Source organism: Eumetopias jubatus, unplaced genomic scaffold, assembly GCF_037043125.1.
Source record: "Eumetopias jubatus isolate StellerSeaLion01/CBP00866 unplaced genomic scaffold, mEumJub1_p1.0 scaffold_13, whole genome shotgun sequence".
In the NCBI taxonomy this organism is placed as follows: domain Eukaryota; kingdom Metazoa; phylum Chordata; class Mammalia; order Carnivora; family Otariidae; genus Eumetopias; species Eumetopias jubatus.
The window spans coordinates 17107680-17130230 of NW_028274819.1; the positions used below are offsets into that span (position 1 = coordinate 17107680).

The 22551-nt window shown below is 49.0% G+C and overlaps 1 protein-coding gene across 2 annotated transcripts; it reads right to left on the reverse strand.

The window, feature by feature from the left end:
• Positions 1-7286: 7286 nt before the first annotated feature.
• SLC35C1 (solute carrier family 35 member C1) lies at positions 7287-15317 on the reverse strand. Of its 2 annotated transcripts, XM_088017712.1 has the most exons (3): positions 15240-15317; positions 13356-13882; positions 7287-9607 (listed from the first exon to the last, which is right to left on the reverse strand). In XM_088017712.1, the coding sequence occupies exons 2-3, from the start codon at positions 13849-13851 to the stop codon at positions 9048-9050; spliced, it is 1056 nt and encodes a 351-aa protein (XP_087873838.1). In that variant the 5' UTR covers positions 13852-13882; positions 15240-15317; the 3' UTR covers positions 7287-9047. The 2 variants fall into 2 exon arrangements, with proteins under 2 accessions (XP_087873838.1, XP_027967141.1); XM_028111340.2 differs by lacking the exon at positions 15240-15317 and having other exon boundaries at positions 13356-14475.
• Between the last annotated feature and the right edge of the window lie 7234 nt (positions 15318-22551).

The window sequence follows — 22551 nt, forward strand, 5'->3', positions numbered from 1 at the left end:
GACCTCTTGGACTTAACATACCCCCAAATAAACTTTTGGTCCCAAGCCCATCTCTCACCCCTTGGTCTTCCTGGTCCAATAAATGGCACCTACTTCCCCAGTTCTATAAGCCAGGGTCTGGGCATGACTCTTGAATTCTCCCTTTCTCTCAAACCACGTCCAATCCCTCTGGAACGTCTATTGGCTTCACCTTCGAAATGCATCTCAAATCTGTCCCCTCCCCTTTTCTAGGGCCACCACCCTGGTCTAGGCCAGCATCATTTCTTCCCTGGCCACCACTGCAGCCTCCCGACCAGTCACCCTGACTCCCTGACTGTGCCTTTGCAACCCTTGCCTTTCGTGCCCATCCATTCTCCTCATAACGGCCAGAGCGATTTGTTATTTTTAAATTTTATTTATTTATTTGTTTTAGTATTTTATTGCATTTTTAATTTTAATTCCAGTGTAGTTAGCCTACAGTGTTATATTAGTTTCAGGTGTACAATATAGTGATTCAACAATTCTATATATTGCTCCGTGCTCATCACCATATGTGTATTCTTTAACCCCCTTCACCTATTTCTCCCATTTCCCGATCCAGGATTGTCTTAACACATAAGCCAAGTAATGGCGCCCCCAGTGGCTGCCCGTGGCACTGAGAAAAAAATCTAACCTCACCGTGGTCAGTACCGTGCTCCCTGGCTGGAGCTTGGCCTCTGACTCCTCTATTTACACTCCTCCCTGGGGTGAGTGGAACCAGAAGGAACCAGTGTTTCCCAGTAATGTCAGGAAGTTGCTAAATCTGCTTCTACCCCTTTTCCTATTTCTGGGATTTTGTCTTCCTCCGCCCACCGGGAGGAGGAACCCAGTGGGAATGACCAGTTGGGTTCCCTAGCTCTGTTCCTGCCACCCTGGCCTTCACTCTGGTCCTTGACCACGCCCAGCTCTTTGCCCTCCTCAGGGCCTTTGCATGGGCCGCAAGCTCTGCCTGAACACCATTTCTCTAGCCCTTCCTATGGCCGGCTCCTTCCTATCATTTGGGTCTGAGGTTAAAAGTTGTGCTCACAGGGGCACCTGGGTGGCCCAGTCAGTTAAAGCGGCCGACTCTTGGTTTCTGCTCAGGTCTTGATCTCAGGGACTCGTGACATCTAGCCTGGCGTCGGGCTTCTCGATCAGCACTGAGTCTGCTTAAAACTCTCTCTCCCTCTCCCCTGCCCCTCCCCACCGCTCTCTCAAATAAATAAATAAATCTTAAAAAAAAAAAAAAAAGAGTTGTGTTCACCGAGAGGCCTTCTCTGACTATTCTGTCTAGAAGAAGTTTCCTCTCTGATAGTCTCCATTTTGGCTATTTGTCTTTTTCATTGTTCTTACCATACTGCGTGTATCTGATTGTTTACAGGGCCTTGTCTGCTGCTTATCTCCCTAGTGCAGGGGGCATGGTGAGCACTCAATAAAGAGGTGGTCGTTGGTTGATGTTGATAACAGTGTTAAAACAAAGAAACCCACGTGCCCAAAATGATGTCCCTATCTAACTGCATAACTGTTCTCCCTGCCCCCGACCCCACCTGCCAGAGATGTAGCTTTAACCCATCAGGACATTTTTCTTCTCATCAGTGCCAATTGGTCTCTGGGACTTCTCCGTATCCCAAAGAAAGATGAAGTAATCTGCATGACAGGACACTTTGCTTTTCCCCTAGCAAACAGCTTCCTTTGGAATAATCCTTTCCCTTTGCTAATAACTCTCTGGCCCCCAACCTCTGCCTAGATCAACTTGCCATTTTGTACAACTCCTCTGAGTGCCTGTCTCCTTGCTACTTGGGGTGCTGCTCAATTTGTGAATCATTTAATAAAGCCAATTAAATCTTCCCATTTACTTGATTGAATTTTGTTATTTAACAAGAGCAATAATTCACTGTATTCTCAGGACTAGGCTGAGCACTAATTCACCACCATGTCGTGTGGCAGGAAGGACAAGATTATCCCCGAATCTCGGATTGAAAAAGTGAGGCCCTGAAGCATCAGGCCGGGTCCTTGTTCCTCTTCTTCATCTTCACCTACCAGGTTTTTACTGGGAAGTCTGACTTCTACAGCCCTATCTTCAGAAAGGGATGAGAGAGAAGGCGGACAGTCTGGGCACTGGGTTAACGGTGGGGAGAAGCACTACTTCTGCCTTCTTGCAGGGGAAACATTCCTGGAGGCCATCCTGTTCCCTTCAAATTCCGTAGAGATCAGCTGGGGGTGGTGCTGACTGTGGGAGCAGGCTGGGATGCCGGTCGGCTGTTCCCTGGGCTTCATCTGTATCCAAATTGGGGTCCATGGCAGCGTGTGGATCCAAACCCATCTATACACACTGGCAGTTCTTTGTACATGTGTGTGTGTGGGGGGGGTTTTGCAGTGAGGTGGGCTGGCCAATTGTGTTCTGAGAGTTGGGGCTCCTCTGAAATTTTTTTAAACTTATGAATTAATTTGGTATTGGAGATGAAGCCAGAAGCCAGACACCTTTTTGTCTGCACTGTAAAATTTTTGGTAAAAGTTAAATGTAGAATTTCTCTTGATGTTATTCAAGAAAGTACAAACAACATTAAGAATGTGGTCTCAATGTTCTGATCATGCAAAGGACGCAGAAATGATCATGTCCCTTCTGTTGAAGGAACCTGGCAACGGCTTAAAAATTGATAGGATCAAGTTTGTTTATTTATTTATTTTAAAGACTATTTATTTATTTGACAGAGACATAGCAAGAGAGGGAACACAAGCAGAAGGAGAAGCAGGCTTCCTGCCGAGCAGGGAGCCGGATGTGGGGCTCAATCCCAGGACCCTGGGACCATGACCTGAGCCAAAGGCAGCCGTTTAATGACTGAGCCACCCAGGCGCCCCGATAGGATCAAGTTTAGATTGACCACTGCATTCGAGGCCAAAAAGATGTCATTTAGAATTTGATTTAGGGAAGTTTGTCTAAAATATCAAAAGGTTTTGGACACTTGCCTAAATAGGATCACAGATCATTATGAAGCAATACTTACTTATTTAACCAAAGTGACGATACAAGATTTTAAAGGCAAGTACAGAAGGTTATACAGTTGTGAGTAAAATTTAGCTCTTTTAATATTAAGAAAACTCAGTTTTCCTAAGTAAACAAGGACTCGATGATAAAGAGAACATGAAATACAGGAAATTATTTTGATAAGACAAAAAATTTTAGCTTTCTAGACAGATGACTTAAAAGGTAAAGAAAAAACTTTTTATAATCTCTTATCAGGAGCAGATCAATAGTCCAAAAAAACTTTATCTTTTTAACAGATGAAGGAAAATTAAGTTTTACTTTTATGTAAGTACATGACTGATTTTGAAGGTCAATTTTATAGCCCTTGTAATAAATTCATTCAATTTTAGCCAACTTGACCCTACAAGGTAAGATCCTCTCTCTCCTCAACTTTTTGTATCATTTTGTCCTTTATTTGCCTCTTTCCCATTCTGAACTAAACAGTTTTACTTGAGGACAAATTTGCTTTCTTTTCCTTTAACAAAAATGTATCTCCCTACTTCATACCATTTCTTAGCCAAAAACACTTCCTACTCTTCTTGCATAATTTCCCTTATTATTTCTTGTAGCTTTAATTACAAATATTAATTAGAATTCTTCACCCTTAGGAGCCTTAATTTCCAGTGAAAACTAAGAAGTAAGCAATTATGAACTGTTGCACTAGCGTTCTTTAGATTGGCAATTTTGTTACTACATTTCAAAATTTCTAGAAACCCACATTTTCCCGTGACACAAGTTTTCAATGTGGCACAAGACATCTTTACTAACAGACACCAGTACCTTCAGTTCCTCTGTAATGAAGGGTCAAAAGCAGGCAAACTTAGGCTTGTTTAGGAATTAATAATTAACATGTCAGTATTTTATCTTGTTTGGAAATGATCTAGACATTAAATGAGTTCCTATCATTTAATTTAACTTTGCAAAATCCTAAGGGTGAGAGCTCCCAAAGATTTGGGAAACTATTTTTAAGTAAACATACCATAATACATAACTGTTGCTGGAAAGTTCACCTAAAAACTCATATCCTGCTTACATCTCTGAAAATCTTTTTCTCCCAACAATTATGTTTAGACTACCCACAAAAACTTCAGTAGACACTAGACAAAGTCAGATATCATCCTAAGCTAACTTTTCTTGCTGACACATTTTGCAACAGAGATAACGTGAACGTATTTGATCTTTAGTAAACCTAGTTAGAATAAAAGTATTGTATTTAATGCTGATCACTCTAAATGTATTTTTTTTTTAAGTAGTCTCCATGCCCAGCATGGAGCCCAAATGCTGATCACTCTAAAGACATAGCTGTTCTAATTAAATAAAAAAACTTGAAAAACAGTTGGGTTAATTACTCTTATATTTCTGAGAGTTTTCAGAATCCTTAATTTACAAATGCACTTGTTTTTTAGCCAATTGAATAGAGCTCTGTACAAGTTAATTTTGGTAAAACCATACAGAGGTAGAAATAGATTTCACATTTACAACATACACATGGATGTATGTTGCGCTCCCCTAATGACAAGGCAACAGTACTCCCTTTTCCTGGGACTGCGGTCACCACCCAAAGGTGCTTAATGTCCTCTCCACAAATATTAGTAAAAAGCTGTAGCCATCTGGGGCACCTGGGTCGCTCAGTCGGTTAAGCCTCCGACTCTTGATTTCGGGTCAGGTCATGATCTCAGGGTCATGAGACTGAGCCCTGTGTAGAAATGTAGAAATGCCCTATGTATAAATAATAAGGGAAACTATGCAAGAAGAGTAAGGAAGTGTTTTTGGCTAAGAAATGGTATGAAGTAGGGAGATACATTTTTGTTAAAGGAAAAGAAAGCAAATTTGTCCTTAAGTAAAACTGTTTAGTTCAGAATGGGAAAGAGGCAAATAAAGGACAAAATATATTTACTTACAACATACACATGTATGTTGTAAATGTGAGATACAGACACATGCAAACATACAGACAGATACAAAACAGAGACCTTACAGCTTTTGTTTTAAACTTTTAGCCCTGAGACCGGTACGATAATGCAGAACTCGCAAATTTATAAAAGAGCAGTTGGATCCAAATTTTGTTTGTCAGTTGCAGTATGCATTCACCTGCTCAGATGGCTAAAGCTTTTTTTTTTTTTTTGATGGGGGGAGATGCAGAGGAAGAGGGAGAGAGAGAATCTGAAGCAGGCTCCATGCCCAGCGAGGAGTCGGACACGGGGCTGAGTCTCACACCCTGAGATCATGACCTGACCCGAAATCAAGAGCTGGAGGCTTAACCGACTGAGCCACCCAGGTGCCCCAGATGGCTACAGCTTTTTACTAATATTTGTGGAGAGGACATTTAAGATTTGTATTTGTCCTTGAGAAGTAACCTCTAATTACCTCCTAGGGTATTTCCATGCCAACATGGTAAGATTTACCTATTCAAGGGACAGAAAGAGAAGGTAAGTTTTCTTCTAGGAGATTTAGCACCTTTGGGTGGTGACCGCAGTCCCACTAAAAGGGAGTACTGTTGCCTTGTCATTAGGAGAGCACCCTGCAAAAATACTTCTCTGGACTTAAGGTTAAATGGGGCCTCTTCAGGGTTGGAAATGGAAGAGGGGGTCATTTGGGTCACTGTGGTCATGGAAATGATAAACCCATTGGATCATGTCAATTTCATGCAGCAGGAGATGGGCTTCATCTCGATGTTTTCCACTCGCTGTGAACCTTAGCAGTGATCACTGTGTTGGAAGGATGGAGCACAGTGCCAGGCAATCACCGTCCAAGTGAGAAGGAGGGCCCTGCTACAAATATGAGTGGCTTTAGGGGCTTATGCCTTCCCATTTCCCTCTTCCTCCTCACTGGAGGCCCCGATAACCCTGCCAACTTTCCCCTTAGTGGCAGGGATGCCTTGAGAGGTGAGCTTTTAGTTCTGCCCAGTTCAGGGGAAAGCCAAGGGGGCTCAAGATCTGTGGGGTCTCTTCCAAGCATACAGCCAAGATGGATCTTTAAGAAAGGTATGGATTTGGGGGTTTTTAGAGATATTAGGCAGTTGACACCTTTTGGCAGCTGTAACAATTCAGAGCCTATTGCAAATGAATAAGAAAACCCACAATAGCTGATTATTTCCCCTATCTCCTTGTGCATAAAATCCTTAGGAAAGGTTTGAATTTCAGTTCGGGTATAGTTTTTGATCTCAGTTTCTGTTTCTGTTTTTTTTTTTTTAAGATTTTATTTATTTATTTGAGAGAGAGCACGTGAGAGAGAGAGAGAGAGAGATCACAAGCAGGGGGAGGGGTAGAGGGAGAAGCAGACTCTCTGCCGAGCAGGGAGCCCGATGCGGGGCTCGATGCCAGGACCCTGAGATCATGACCTGAGCTCAAGGCGGACACTTGTGACTGAGCCACCCAGGCACCCTCTGCTTCTTGTTTTTATCCTATTACCTTAACCTTATTTGTTGTTACTGGACAATTTTGGATGACGTCATAGTGAACCCTCTTCGTAGATGGCCACTTTCCTTTCCAGGGTGTCCCAAGAGACCTCTCCAGGATTAGGATCTGCCTGCACCAGCACAATGTATGCTGGGTCTTTGGGAAAAGCCCCCAGGCCTCTGGGGCCCAATCGCAGAGGCTTGGCTTGTTGGTATGCATGGCACCGAATAACACCGAGAATGACATCCAGCACCCACGAGGGTCTGCATTTGGCAAGGAGCTGGTGTACCTCCTCAGGGCTCTTAGGAGGCATTGGAACCAGATGTTGAGGACATTTATAGATGCGTTATTTTTTTTTTTTTTAGGTAGTGCCGATAGCCTTGCTTTCCAACCCACCCTCCTTAGCTCTCCTTGGCCTCGAATCCATAAGACCCTTATGCTCATTAATAGTCAGTTAAAGCCTTTGTAATTAGTGGTCTAATTGTCTCGTTAGACCATGTGACCTTGATCATGCTGCTCTGGGGAGATCATTGGATAATCATGGCAGCCTCAAACTTTTGGGTGGGGCTACCTCAGGCCACATGCCACAGAGGCAGTATGAGAAAGCCCACGGCAAGGTGACAGACCCCCAGCAAGCCGAGTTCCCTTTCCAGAGAGTGTCACCCACCTGACTCGGGTGGTGTAAGCAGGTCGCAGGTAGCAAGGGCATTCCCCTGGGTTAATTGTAAGGGCAATCATGCAATCCTGCCAACTACACTGATTGTTTTGTGCTGGTCTCAGCCTGCCAACAAGCAATGTTGCGGTGGGACCGGCCCCTGCAGTTCTTATGATTGCAAGACACCCTTCAGCAATAACCACCAGGAAACTTTGAAAAAATAAAGGTTTATTACTTACAGAATCTGGAAACTACACAGCACACCTGGGGCCACACAGTGATGTTGGCGGGGGGGAATGTGTGTGGGGGGGAGAGGGAGAGAGAATGAGAGAGCACACACAGGCCTGGGGTTCTGCTTTTATTGGGGTTGAGGGTTTTGCGGGCTCACTCTTTACTGGTGAATTCAAAACATAAGAGTGGAAATTTAAAGTCTTAGGAAGAGAGGAAACAAAACAAAAACAAAAACAAAACGAGCAGCCCAAATGATCAGTTATTGAAATCAACCAAGATCTTAAAAACCAAGGGACCTCCGATGGGGGAGGTGGCCTGGCTCCTTGTCCCGTCCTATGGCTGGCAATCTCTGACATGGATGCCTCAGCCCTCTGAGCTAAGTCAGGCACTTGCTTTGCAGAAAAGAAAAGAACCCCAACGGTCAGGGTTTACACAATGTCTTACGCCCATTTTTTAATGAAATCCACACTCCATTCAGGGCATCAGGCCCTCCTCACTTCCTTAGAAACCACCCACCATGAATTAGAAGATCACCCTTCCCCAACCTTTTCCTGTGGGGGCTAAAAACATTAGGGCATTACCCCAAGGAGATGGAACAGAATTCCCGACAGGAGCGACAGGGGTTGTGAAGGCCGTCCGAGACCACGGGGCAGGGGGGAGGGGAGAAGCTTCTCTCAGCCCGAACCTCAGGGAAGAAACGTTAAGTGTTAGTTTATCACCTTCATCAGAGCCAGGTTACAACACCTGCACAGGGATCAGGCTCTGGGGATGGCACAGCACCGCTGAGGTGGGAGGCTCGGAGCCAGGACCCTTGCTCCATCAGCCCCCCTGGGGGATGCAGCTCTGATAAGGCAGAGTGGGGAAGGCTACCTGGCTCCACCTCCAGGAGGTCTCACCTGGGCCAGGTGCTCCTCAGGAGGGGCGGAATGACACTTCCCAGTGTCAGGGATTGGGATGGGTGTTAATGACCCTGCGTAACCTCTACAAGCTGTGTGGTTTCCCTGTGTTCAAAAGCTGGGAACATAGGGTGCAGATGGTGGGAAAAGGGTGCTTTCCCATGAGGTACCCGATTCCCAGGCCAGTTTCCAGCAGTCCCTCGGGGTGCCAGGGCCAGGGTTGAGGACAAATGATCCTCTGTGCCCTTCCATGGGGCCTGCTGGGCTGGACGCAGAGAAGAGGGAACACTTGTCTGTTTCCTCCCTCAGCCCTGCCCACACTTTCCTCTAGAGGAAGGCTGACTTGTGGGATCAAAGCTTCACTGCCTGTCTTGGGACCCAGACACGTGAGGTTTCCCAAATCCCTTTAGTTGGCCTGTGCTGGGGTCGCACCCCCATCTCCCCTGAGTATAAGTGAAGACTTACTGCTGTCTCTTAAAGGTCATGGCCTGTCTCCAACTCCAAAGGTCATGTGGAGGTAGAAGGCCCTGGAAGCAGGACAGGGTGATGCCTCCCGGAAAGCGAGTGTTCTTCCAGAGAACCTAACTGGCTGTTCCCATGGGGTCCCTCCTCCCTAGAGGAGGACAAAACCCAGAAACAGGACAGGGGGTTGAGATAGGTTTGGCAACTTTCTGACATCCCTTGACAACACTGGTTCCTTTTTAACCACCAGATTGTGATCAGGTTTATAAACAATACCCCCTCCAGATCACCTTCTCAGGGTCCAGAGAGATGTCTTCACGGCTATTCTGGCCCCACCCCAGGCGTTCTCCCTGACTGGGGCATCCCCAGGTCCCCAGAGGAGCTCACACCCCCATGCTGCTCTTCTCATCCTCCTTGGGGCTGGGCTCCTCCTGAATCTTCTTCATCTCCCAGCCCCGGACCCAGGTATAGGCAGAGGAGCCCCCCAGCACCATCATGTTGCTTGTCCACCAGAGGAAGCTCTTGGTCTCCTCGTAGTAGAGCACTGCCAACACTGTCTGGGCACAGGCTTTGGCTGTGCCGGACACGTTATGGGTCAGGGGGCTGGTGAACTTGATCTGTAGACCGGTCACGTAGCCAATGGCAAAGCCGAACAGGCCGCTCAGCGTCATCATGCCCCAGAAGTGGGCGCTGCCCAGCTGGGAAAAGCCCCGGAGGGCCTGCAGCTCCCCTAGCAGCAGGAGCAGGGGCAGGAAGAGAGCACAGGCATTGACGTTGTTGTAGAAGGTCAGGCGCCAGACGCTGCCGTCCACTGCCGGGAGCACCTTCTTGGTGTAGATGGCGTTGAGCGAGACACAGAGGCTGGCCAGGACGCCAAAGAGGGTGCCCGTCCAAGACAGGGTACCCTCTGCCCCCTCCTGGTCCACGCCAAGCCAGAAGCCACCTGCAGGAGGCAGGAGGACGGGGAGGAGGGAGGAGGACGGGGAGGAGGGAGGACAGAGTTTTGCCACCAGAGTTCACAGAGCGTAATGCAGTCCTGACCCTCCCAACCCTCCCTGCCTCTCTGCCACAGATATGTCCAAACGCTCCAGTACATGCAAAGCACCGTACGAGGGCTGGGAGGTGGCCCCAGACACAAACGCTTTCTCCGGAGCTTACATTCTAGCAGAGGAGGAAGACATTAAAACAATTCATTTCCCAATTATTTAATTACAATTGTAATAAGGGCCATAAAACAGTGCAGTGTGCTCTGAGAACCCATAATCTGCGACTGTGCTGGCCTGAGGCATCTGGAAAGTTATGCTGGAAATGAGCTCCAAAGGGCTGAGTGCTTCGTGGCTAAGGTGACTTTGGGCAAGTGACTTAAGGTCTCAGAGCCTTGGCTTCCTTGTCTGTAGAATGGCAGCCTGTAATGAGGTAGAATCACTTGTGGCCTGAGGTCTTTGGGGACAGTCCACTCTTTTGGACACTTGGTCTGTGTCACCTCCTGCTCACAGAGCCTCCATGGCTCCCCATTGCCCCCCATCAAGACTACACTCTTCCGCCTGGCATACTGGGCTTCCCGCACCCTTAGGCAAGGGTGTCTGTCCTGTCTCTGTCCCACGATTGTCCCAAGTTGTCTCTCTCGTCTCCCTGCTTCTCACGCTGGGACTCAGTGTCCCTGTTCATGTCCTGCCCTAGAAACACCCTCCTCCTTCTTTCTGGGAGATTCTACTCATGCTTCAAGATCAAAGTTGGCCTCTCCAGACCCCCAGTCCCCAGACCTCCCCCAGGCCTCATCCTGCCTGGGATTCCCTGCAGGACCCCTTGCCTGCCCTAGGCTGTTAGGCACCTGCCCTTGGGGACGACTACACCATCTCTTTAGCGAGACCCCACCTTCTGAGGAGGCAGGGCCCGAATCTTGGTGTCAGAGAGATTTGGGCTCTCATCGGGTTCTGCCATTGAGAGGCTGGGTGGCCTGAGGAAAGTTGGCTAAACTTTTCTGAGCTCCCATTTCCTTCATCTGTAGAGACCTGGGTCACTTTCTTGACCCTCTCACTCAAACCAAACTACTTCCCACCTTGCAACCAGAATGATCTTCCTAAAGGACAGATAGATCTGCTCAAGTCCTGCCCTGGCTTAAAGCCCTTCCTCGCCTACTACCCTCAGGAAATCTTCCAGACCCATTTAACTTGGGCAGCCTCCTGTCTGGGGAGTCCTGCTCTGGCCCAAACAGGAAGAAACGCACAGGTACTTTTCTCTGTCTAGAACATTCTCTCCTCACCTCTTCCTTATACCCATCTAGTACTTCCTCCAGAACGCCTGCTTGGATTACCCCGTTCCCAACCCCGTCTTCCTCTCCACCCCCACCAGGTTCTCTTCTACACCCCCATCACAGCCTCACCCCCGCAGCAGAACTCACTGCCAGGCACCACCACCACGCCCTTCGGGAGCACAGGCGCCCCGTCCACCTTTGCCAAATTCGTATCCCCAAAGTTTGGCATGGTCTCTGTCATGTGCCTGGCCGGCAGTTAGTGTTTGTTGACTGACTGAGCGACCACGGGAATGGAGGTTGTTCGGAAGGTGGCTTTGAGGGTTGAAGGAGATAAAGCATCTACTACATACACTCAGGCACGGTATTCTCTTTCTTGGCAGAGCCTTGGCAAACAGCTGCCTGTACACCTGCTCTGGGGGTGTGGAGGGTTGGCCAGAGCACCCTCCGTCCTCCTGCTAATTACTTTCCAAGTCCAAAAGGGGCACCCACCACGAGGTTCTGCATCCTAGAGGGGCTCGCACCCAGAAGGAGCTCTGAAAGGTACTATGAAAGCTGCACGGGCCCAGGAATAGTCACTGGAGACCCATCTTAAGGGGAAGCCCAACCGAGAGGGGGCCGGGCCTGGGGCCAGCAGGGAGCACCAGCCGCCCCGGCCTGGCCCCATCAGTATGGCCAGCGAATGCCCTTTCTCAGGAGCCATCAGCTACTTTGATTACTTTTAGGATCTGGGCCTAGTTTCCCTAGTGACTTCACCTTTCTGTATGCAAATTGTCCCCCACCACACCCCAGGTTCCCCGTTCTTCCCCTCCCCCCCCCACCTCCTGCCAGTCTGCAGGGCTCAAATGGAGATTCCTGGGGCATTTGGCTAAGTGAGGCCTGGGACTCTGCATCGGCTCTGGAGGGACGGGGTGGCGGGGGGCTCTGAAAATCTGCCAGGGGTCTCAACAGCTCCTTCTGTTCTAACCTCAGCCTTCTCCCCTCTCCCATCTTGGGGCTGGACTGAGGAGTCTGAGATCCAGCAGTTGCTCGATGATGGTGACATTTTCTAGGACGGGTGGCACCAGTGTGCCTCAGCCGGACTCTGAGACACCAGCAAAGAGTATGTAGGTCAATCAACATGAACTTTATGGCCCCAGGAAAAACACGTTCGAAGAAAGACCACATTCCTGAATGGCAGAGCGCTGGGAGGATTCTGAGGGAAGTGGGTGCTCCCTTACCCAGAATGCTGCAAAAAACCATTCTGTGATGATGGAAATGTTCTATCATCTGCTCTGCCCAATGCAGTAGCTACTGGCCACATGTGGCTACCGAGCGCTTGAAATGTGGCTACAGAATCAGGTTATAACACCTGCAACTGAAGAACTGAATTTTAAAAATGTCACCACATTTAAATGAACTTAAATTGAAATAGACACATGTGGTCAGCTAGTGCACACACAATCTCTAGTGCACAAGAACAAAGCAGAGGGGTTAAAAGCATAGGCCTGGGAAGCTGGCCAATCTGGGTTTGTGCCCCTGCCTGGCTACTTCCTAGCTGTGTGGCTCTGGGTAAGTAACTTAACCTCTCTGAGCTTCAGTTTCCTTGTTTGTCGGGAGTTGATGAGGGTGATGCTACCATTCAGGGAACCTCTGGGGAACAAAGGAGATGCTATGTGTGAATGATCTGCACAAAGTCCCCATAGATAATTCTTCCTTTCTAAGGGTCAAGTGGGGAAAGACAGCTAAAACTTCTCAAAGCTTATTCCTCTCTACTCTCTTAGCCATTACTACGAGCCTGCAAAGTCAGAGGGTGATGGTATATTTATTAGAAGATGTAGTCTCCTGGGCGCCTGGGTGGCTCAGTCATTAAGCGTCTGCCCTCGGCTCAGGTCATGATCCCAGTGTCCTGGGATCGAGTCCCACATCGGGGTCCCTGCTCAGCGGGAAGCCTGCTTCTCCCTCTCCCACCCCCCCTGCTTGTGTTCCTGCTCTCACTGTCTCTCTCTGTCAAATAAATAAATAAAATCTTTAAAAAAAATAGAAGATGTAGTCTCCTTTGGAAATAGTGCTCGATGGGGAGTCAGGGCACTTGAACTCTTGAGAAGCAATACAGTGGTTAAGCATATGGAGCCAGACTGCTTGAGATCAGATCCCAACTCTGCCGTTTATTATCTGTGTGATCGTCCACAAATTACTGGACTTCTCTCTACCTTGGTTTTTTGCCCCTCTGTGAGATGTAGATTATAATCCCATCTTGTTATGAGGGGCCCTGGCTGGGCCCCTAACTTGCTGGCGACCTCAGGAAGCTTATGCTCTCTGGGCCCCAGGCTCTTCCTCACATGACTTTGGGCAAGGGAACCGGGAGAGATAAAGTCCAAAGATGCTTGGCAGGGTTGCTCTTTGGGGTTTTGCCCCCCCCATGCCTCCCCACTCCCCATGGCCCTGGCTGGCCACTCACCGATGATGATGCCGCAGGTGAGCAAGGCATAGAAGGAGGTGGTTTGCTTGAGCAGCAAGTAGGAAAGCAGCACATTGAAGACGGTGGTGAGTGAGCGGCCCACGTTGTAGAAGGCCACCCCGACATACTTGAGGCAGAGGTTGTTGAAGGTGATCATGCCGATGAAGACCACGGACAGGGGCAGGACACTGCGGGCCACCCTAAGGTCCAGGCGCAGGGAGGGAAAGTCCATGGTGCCAGGGCAGAGGGCCGCCAGGGTGCTGAGGCTCTTGCACAGCAGGGTGGTCACCAGGCACTGGTAGAAGGTGACGAAGATGGGGGTGTCCAGCTGTAGGGAGGGGCTGTCCAGCAGGTACTTGTTAAGGAACACCATGGAGATGGAGGTGGCCCAGTAGAGTGACACCACCAGTGTGATCTGCAGAGCCCGCAGCAGGAAGGGCTTCTCCTTGTTGGCCTCTGCCTCTCCTGAGGGGTCGGAGGCCCCCATCAGTGCCATGTGCAGGATCCGGGACCGCTTCAGAGGGGCCCTGTTCATGGCAGCAGAGGAACTGGGTCACTCTACAGCCAGAACTCGAGTACAGGGCAGTACACTCCCGTCTGCTTTCTGCAAGCCGCAGCTCTCAACTGTCACATGGGGGGTGGCCTAGAGGCTTCCCCACCAAGAGGTTCTGTTTTGGGGGGAGCCCTACAACCTGCTCCCACTCTGAGGGGGCTCATGAGACAAGACACGGGGAGGGGTGAGGAAGAGGCTAAGGTTAGACAGAAGACCTGTCAGGGGAGAAGGGGCTGGCGCCTGGGAGGGGTCTCTGGAAGAAGAGAGGGGAGAGGGAAGGAAGAAGAGGGAGGGGGAGGAAGGCAGGGCGAAGGTGCTGGAGCAGGGCGGAGGACAGCGTGGGGAAGAGAGAGGGAGGCCTGGGCGGCTGCAGGGAAAAAGGGGAGGCATGCAGGAAGCTGAATGGAGGGAAGGCGTGCGGGGGCGTTTGTAAAGAGGGGTGCAGGGAAGGTCAGAGGTGCTCAGGGCGGGGTCCGAAGGACGCAGGAGGAGGCCGGGCCGGCCCTAGCCCGCAACGCGCTGCCCTCCGGAGCCCCAGCTCGCGTTCAGCCCCGGAGCCTCCGGACATCCGAGGCAGCGCTTTCCCCGCGAGGCGGGCCCAGGACTCATTTCCTGACACGCCCCCGACCCCTCCTTAAAGGGCCCGCGCGCCCGGCGTCAGCCTTAAAGCCACAGCCGGCGAGAAACAGCCTTCAGAGTCAGGCTCGCGTCCGGGCCCCCCAACCGCCTCTCGGCTCCTGTGCACTCCCCGCTCGGGGATGGGGTGGGGGGGCGATCGGCCTCTGCGGAACGTTCCTATAGGTGCTTGAGCCTCGGCCCCCTTCCTGAAAGCCCTCCCCAACCCCAGCTCCGTCTCCACCAGAAGCTAACTACCCCCCGCTCCCCGACTCCGCTCACCAGCAGGTCCACCGCCCCCTTCCCCCATCCCGGGCCCGACCGCACCCCCATAGCCTCGGCAGCGCCTAGAGTCCCTGGGCGAGAACCCTTACCAGTCCCCCATCCCTATACTAGCCCCAGCTCACTCTCCCTTGTCGCATTCCCTTCCTTTCCCCCACTTTCACTTCCTCCATCCCTCTTCCAAGCCTGAGCCACCCCCCCTTCCCCCCGGGGCGCTCCTTGAGGCCGGAGGCCACAACATCCCTTCAGGACTTCAATCGCTCTGCGCGTTCTCTCCCCGCCCCATTTGAAAACAGCCATATGCGAGCCTCAAGGCAACACACCCCCCCGGCTCCCTCCCCCTTCTAAGAAACCCCTTCCCCAAGCCGGGCCCAGCCGCTAGCTCTGGCCCCAGGGCTGGCGTTCCCGGGCCTCGATGGCGACCCCGCGCTCACCTCCTCTAACGCACTGGCCTCCCGCCCGCTCTGCCGAGCGCTGCACCTGCCGCGCCGCACCTGCCGGGCCGCACCTGCAGCACCGCGCCTAGGGCCGCGCCCGCGGGAGACGACTTCCTGCTCCCAGCCCGGGGCGTGGGCGCCAAGCCAACTTCGCCCGCCTGCTCCCCAGGTAGCTCCCGGAGGCGGCGGCGGGACGACCCGGGGCCCAGCCTGACCTCGGCCCTGGGTTGTCCTTCCAGTCGTGGGAGCAAGTCTCCTCCTGTTTCCAAGGCCATCCGAAGCCCAGTACCCTGGCCCGGCCCGCTCGGGATACTCTACTCGAATTACCGCCGCTTTCACGTCCCGGGACCCGGCTTCATCCCTGGCCCGCCGCGTGCCCCGAGCCCCGCCTGCGCATCCAGAAGTGCGGCAGGGACCGCTTCCTGCCGGTGGTAAGCCGGAGGTTCTCTGCCCTGTTCCAGGAACCGGGCGTGGGAAGTCTGGCACCAGCTGGGGTCCATCACTCACCAGGCAGCCTGGAGGGCCCACTTCTCCCTGGTTCTTGTTCTGGCACCAACATTGGGCGGCTCACTTCTGAGTTCTCTTTGTAAAAAGGAGGGGGCCAGCAGGACTATAACAGGGGGCCCCAACTTCCTTGCTCATTACTCTGGCTGGTATGGTTGAAAGTAGGGACTACCATCTGTTTGTAGTATTTCAAATACCATTTAATTAGTACCATTTAATTTACATGTGAGATGTGTTAGATTCGCTTTAAAATACTCAGAATACTAAAGAGGAAAAAAAAAAAAGAGATGGATGGGTAGGTAAAACAAGATAGGCCCAGTGTTGATAATTTTCTAAGAGTCATTTTACTTTTGTATACATCTGAAACTTTCCATAAGAGGGTAAAAGCCGTGGAGTACATTTAAAGTCTCACATGCTAACTGCATAAACTCTGGGCCCAATTTAACACAGCCCTTGGTGGGCTATGCAGGACCGGAAGCATTCCAGGGAAATAAGCACCTTCCAGCAGCTCCAAGGCAGGTGCAAACGCCCCAGAGTGAGCTTTGCCCCAGGCCTATTCTCTTCCATCATTAGGCCTCTGGCCTTGCTCTCTGGGTCCCCCGCTGCTCCCCCTTCCTCCAGAGATGGGACTTCCTGCTTCCTAGTTATGGGCTGGTCTCCTGGTGGAGATTGCCATCTGGTCATCTTACCATCTTTGGGATCAGATTACCCTTTTGGGGACCAAAGGACTGAAAAGGACTGCACTGGTCATCAGAATTCTACTTGGAGGGTCTCATCCCAGGGCTAAACTTTGAAGGCTGTGGGTTTCAGTGTGTTAAGAGCAATCAAGTCCTCTCTGCTCTTCTCTCTTAGTCCTGATGTCTCACTATGACAAATCATTTAATGACAAACAGGGCAAACTGGTTTGCAAGAGGCTCTGGTTTCCTGGAAGGGCCCTTCTCCTTGGCACATTAACAATTAATTTATCTGATGAATGTGCTACCACTTTGAGGCCCTAGGGAAGAAATGCATACTGTATATAGGTCAGATGCTCTTCCCTGAGAGAGACCAGGGACAGTCCATGCTGGGTATGTGGGGCATAGCCTGGGCTTTCTGCAGGCCAGGTGACCAAAATGTATCCCTGTATCTAATCTCTCCTCTTCCTTACATTTTACCTGAAATTCCACCATTAGCTTAGGGTTGTAATAGGCCAGTGGGGCAAGTTTCCCAGATTACAATCCTTTTTGTTCCTCATGAGGGAAAGGGGGGAGGGGTGTGTTTCTTAGGGGTCTAGGGCCTCGGGAGGTGTGCACTTTGCACAGTTGATTTGCTTTTGAATTTTTCTTAAGGATTCCTAATTGTCTAAACCGTTCAACAAGGGTGAGGTTTTAGGTCTTGTCAAGAGTAATTACCCAGTGTGTGAACTTGGTGTGAGGGAGAACATAAGGTCATCAATGTGGCAGGTGTAATGCTGTAAGAATCCAGGAAGGAGGGCCCCTTATGGGTGGAGTTCTATTCTTGCCTTGGCTAGGAGCCACTAATGAAGTCAGAAGGCAATCTTTACCAGACAGAGTGACCAGAACTAATCTCCCAGGTGTAGGGGACAGTGGATCTGTACCAGTAGGGCCTGAGAATTTCTGGGAACACACAGATGTCAACTACCTCACCCCTGAGTTCAACAAGAACTCACGAGCCTACTTTGTGTGGCAGACACTACCAGTTGTCTACCAAAATTCATTCTCTCATTTGTCTAAGATAATTGGATGGTAGCTGGTCATGTGGTTGCCCAGCCAGAGACTACATTTCCCAGCCTTCCTTGTGGGGAGGTGAACCATGTGACTTAATGGATGGTAAAAAGAGGTGATAGATGCTACTTTCCAGGTCTGGGCCCTACGACTTCAGGTGTGTGCCTTCCATGCTCTTGTCTCCTCTTCTCATAACCTGGGACCCAAAGGTGCCTATAGCCTAGCTGTGACCATGCAGGCAAAGTGAATGTCTTAGGGGCTCTGTGAGCAATATGATGAAAAGAGCCAGGGTCCCTGATTGTGTGGAGCAGAGACACTTGCCAACGTGGACTGCCTACATTGAAACTGTTAAATGAGAGGGAGATCAACTTATGTTCTTTATGTACCTGTGCAGTTATAAAGGGATCTCTGATACAGCAGATTTGCCTTTAGCCACATACCCACTGTAGTCTATATTCCCTTCTTTTTATGTACTTATTCTCTAGGCAAAATTGAGAAGGCATGACATAATTACAATGACCTCCGACTCTCTTTCTTGCTCTATCTCAGTTTATCTATCTATCTACCTACCTACCTACCTGTCTATATCTACCTACCTATCTATCCATCCATCCATCCATTTATTCAGCCATCTATTCATCCATCTTGTACTTATCCAGCACCTGGCACACACCTGCCATAGTAGATGCTCAGTACCTATTTGTGGAATGAATGGAAGTCAGACCACCAGAAGAAGTGCTTGAAAAATCAAGGCCAATTTAAGACCTTTATTGTCCCTAAGCCCTGAAAGTTTATGAGGCTCCTCATTTATCCTATATGTAATTCAAAATTAAAAATTAATACTAAACTGTAACATAAATGTAAGCAGAGCAAAAAGTGTTCTGATTTTTCTTTTTAAAAAATTTTTAAATTTAAGTTCAATTTAGTTAACATACAGTGTATTATTAGTTTCAGGGGTAGAATTTGGTGATTCATCAGTTGCATATAACACCCAGCACTCATTACATCAACATCACGTGCCTTCCTTTATGCCCATCACCCAATTACCCCATCCCCCCAACACCCCCCCACCTCCCCTCCAGCAACCCTCAGTTTGTTCCCTGTAGTTAAGAGTCTCTTATGGTTTGCCTCCCTTTCTGTTTTTATCTTATTTTATTTTTCCTTCCCTTCCCCTATGTTCATCTGTTTTGTTTCTTAAATTCCATATTGGAGTGAAATCATATACTAATTGTCTTTTCTGACTGATTTATTTTGCTTAGCATAATACTGTTTAGTTCTATTCACATCATTGCAAATGGCAAAATTTCTTTCTTTTTTTTTTTAAGATTTTATTTATTTATTTGACAGAGACACAGCAAGAGAGGGAACACAAGCAGGGGGTGTGGGAGAGGGAGAAGCAGGCTTCCCGTGGAGCAAGGAGCCGGGATCATGACCTGAGCTGAAGGCAGACGCTTAATGACTGAGCCACCCAGGTGCCCCAAAATTTCATTCTTTTGATGGCTGAGTAATATTCCATTGTATATGCAACCACATTTTCGTTATCCATTCATCTTTCGATGGACATTTGGATTCTTTCCATATCTCATTTTTCTTATGAAGATTGGAATGTTCTTTTGAAAATAATATATTCTTTCCAGAAAAAATATTATGTCTTTCCTTTGCTGGTACTTGTGGTAGACGCCACTAAGTGTCTACCCTATGAGCTGGCAAACTTTTTCTGTAAATGACCAGAAAGTAAATATTTTAGACTCTGTAAGCCATACAGTCTCTGTAGCAACTAGTCAACACTGCTGCTATAGTGTTGTAAAAAAATGGGTGCAGCTGTGTTTCAATAAAACTTTATTTATAAAGATAGGCCATGGGCCAGATGTGGTTCACTGCTTGTAGTTTGCTGACCCCTGTTTTACCCTATATTAATTTATCCTTTTTCCTTACTAACATTACTCATATTTTATGTGTATGTCAGTGTTTCCCCCTAAGAATACCTACTTCTCAGACTCCCTGGTAGCTGGATGTGACCATGCGACATACTTTTAGCCCGTGACTCATAAGCTGAGGATTTCTGGGAAAGCTTTGATTTTTGGATATAAGTATAGTCTTTGTTGCTTCTTTTTCTTTTTTTATTGTTATGTTAATCACCATACATTACATCATTAGTTTTTGATGTAGTGTTCCATGATTCATTGTTTGTGCATAACACCCAGTGCTCTACGCAGAATGTGCCCTCTTTATTTATTTATTTTTTTAATTTTTTTAATTTTTTTTTAATTTTTTTAATTTTTTTTTTTTTATTGTAGAATGTGCCCTCTTTAATACCCATCACCAGGCTAAGCCATCCCCCCACCCCCCTCCCCTCTAGAACCCTCAGTTTGTTTTTCAGAGTCCATCATCTCTCATGGTTCGTCTCCCCCTCCGACTTACTCCCCTTCATTCTTCCCCTCTTGCTATCTTCTTCTTCTTTTTTTTTCTTAACATATATTGCATTATTTGTTTCAGAGGTACAGATCTGTGATTCAACAGTCTTGCACAATTCACAGGACTCACCATAGCACATACCCTCCCCAATGTCTGTCACCCAGCCACCCCATCCCTCCCACCCTCCACCACTCCTGTTGCTTCTTTTTCTTATCTGCTATGTGTGTGTGTGTGTTTTAAGATTTTATTTATTTATTAGAGAGAGAGAGGGAAAGCACAGAGGGAGAGTGACAGGGAGAAGCAGACTCCCTGCTGAGCAGAGAGCCCACGTGGGGCTTGATCCCAGGACCCTGAGATCATGACCTGAGCTGAAGGCTCAGGTGCTTAACTGACCGAGCCACCCAGGCACCCCATATGTTCTGTCTTTAATGCACGCCTGAGGTCTGGAAGGGCGGCAGCTATCTTCTAACGATGAAACAAAAGATCTGAGGAAGAAAGCTAAGGATGGCAGAGCAGAAGTGTGGAGATGAGCTGTCTTCCCAGCTCTTGGCTGCATATTCCTTATTGTAGGAGATGAGTAAACCCCTATCAGAGCAAGCCATTGCAGCACGGTATTCTGTCTCTGGCAGGCAACCAGAGTCCCAATTGCAATAGTGCTCTAATGGGTAATTCATTGTTGCTGGAACTCATGTGTAAGGTTCCGGGAAGGCTTGGGATTGGCTGGCACTGGATCTGAGCCAGCAACGTAGGGGATACAATTATCAGGGAGTGAAGCCAAGCTGCAGAGCTGGCGGTAGGTGGAGAATTCTAAAGGCAGGGCCCGTTTGCTTAGAAGGATGAGGAGCAGAAGAGCCAATATCAGGATAGGCGAATCCCAAAGCATGGGGTGCATGGCCAGGGATGAGGGCTTTTCGACAAAAAGGAGGTCCCCACATGGGAACAGAGTGGGAAAACTGCAGAGGATTAGCAAAGAGCTAGCTGCTCTTTAACAAATAATGTTTACCAGAGACGTCACCTTTTTTTCCCTGGTCTGGCTTCTGGAAAGCACCTCGCTTTGGACTGTGCAGGCCTTTTTGTTTTTGTGAGATCTAGAGTAGCCAAAGGTGTTACTCTCTAAAGCCCCTGTAATATGCATCTGGGTAATCTACGAGCAGGCTTGCTGTCTCCCCCAGATTAGCAGTTTATCTATGGGGATTGAGAACCAGTCAGTCCTTCTTGGCAGAGGATGTTTTACTAACAGCTAACACGTGTTGGAGGGTGGTTTCAGGCCTGAAGTTTTATATGCAACATGCCAGTCCTTGCAATGATGCTGTGAGGGGCAGTCCCATTATCACCCCTATTTTACAGATGAGGAAATTGAGACCCAGAGATGTGGAGTCACTAGACCAAGGCCACCCAGGGAGGAGGTGAGGACCAGATTTGAACCCAGGTCAGTTTGCTGAGCTAAAGTTTGTCCTGTTGCATGAACTCAGCTCATCCCGAGCCCAGGTTTTCCAGTTGGTCTCCTGGGTCCCTGGGCCTAGGGAGTGACCCTGGTCTCAAAGGTAAAAGGCTCTGATTCTTATCCCAGATAGTATATGGAGTGGCAGGGGAGAGCTTGTTGAAGCAAAATGGAATTTACTGGCTCAGGTCATTGGAAAGTCCAGGGGGAGTCCTGGCTTTAGAAAGTGCAGCTTGACCAAGCAGCTCAAAAAATGTCATCAACTAGATCCTGGTCTGGGCCCTTTGGCTTTCTTCTCAGGCTCCATGTGATGGCAAAATGGCTTCAAGCATTCCAGACCTTACAGCATTCAGAGTTTTGTTGTTGCTGTTTATTTGTCTGTTTTAAAATAGACTATTTTAAAAAAGATTTTATTTATTTATTTGTTTTATTTATTTATTTGAGAGAGAGCACACACGCAGGACCAAGGGGGAGCGGCAGAGGGAGAGGGAGAAGCAGGCTCCCTGCTGAGCAAGGAGCCCGATGCGGGACTCGGTCCCAGGACACTGGGATCATGACCTGAGCTGAAGGCAGACGCTTAACGGGCTGAGCCACCCAGGCGCCCTAAATAGACTATTTTTAAGAGCAGTTTTGGGTTCACAGCAAAATTGAGCAAAAGGTACAGAGATTTCCCATTTCCCCCGACATTCAGGTGTTTTAGTCCAGTGGGAAAAAAAGAATTCACCGTTTCTCAGAAGCCTTGAGGTTTACACTGAGTGGTCTGGCTCAGGTCATATAATCACCCTTGACTGATCATTATGGTCAGTTGGATAAACCCAGCCTCTGGCTTAAGCCCTGCATTCATCGCAGGCTCCACCCCTCGAGCCCGCAGAGGTGGTGTGAGGGTGGGGAGAGGGTGGCTCTAGGACTGAAATTTAGGAGGTATTGCCAGAAGAAGAGGGATGGATGCTGGCAAGTGACCAATGTGCCCTGTGAGGGGCCAGGATTCGACGGGGACAGGGTATCAGGACGGTTGCATGGACCTCTTCCCTCCTTGGCTCCTGTGGTTCACCTTTGTTCAGGGCTTTCCCACACTCACCCTTAAACCTGGCTAGCTTCTTGTCCTGCAGGACTCTGTGCAGACCTGGCATCCACAGGGGACCCTCCAGTTAAATTAGATCTTCCTGATAATGTACTCTTGCTGCTTCCCTCTGTCCGTGAGAGGTGAAGAGAGTACACACAGAAG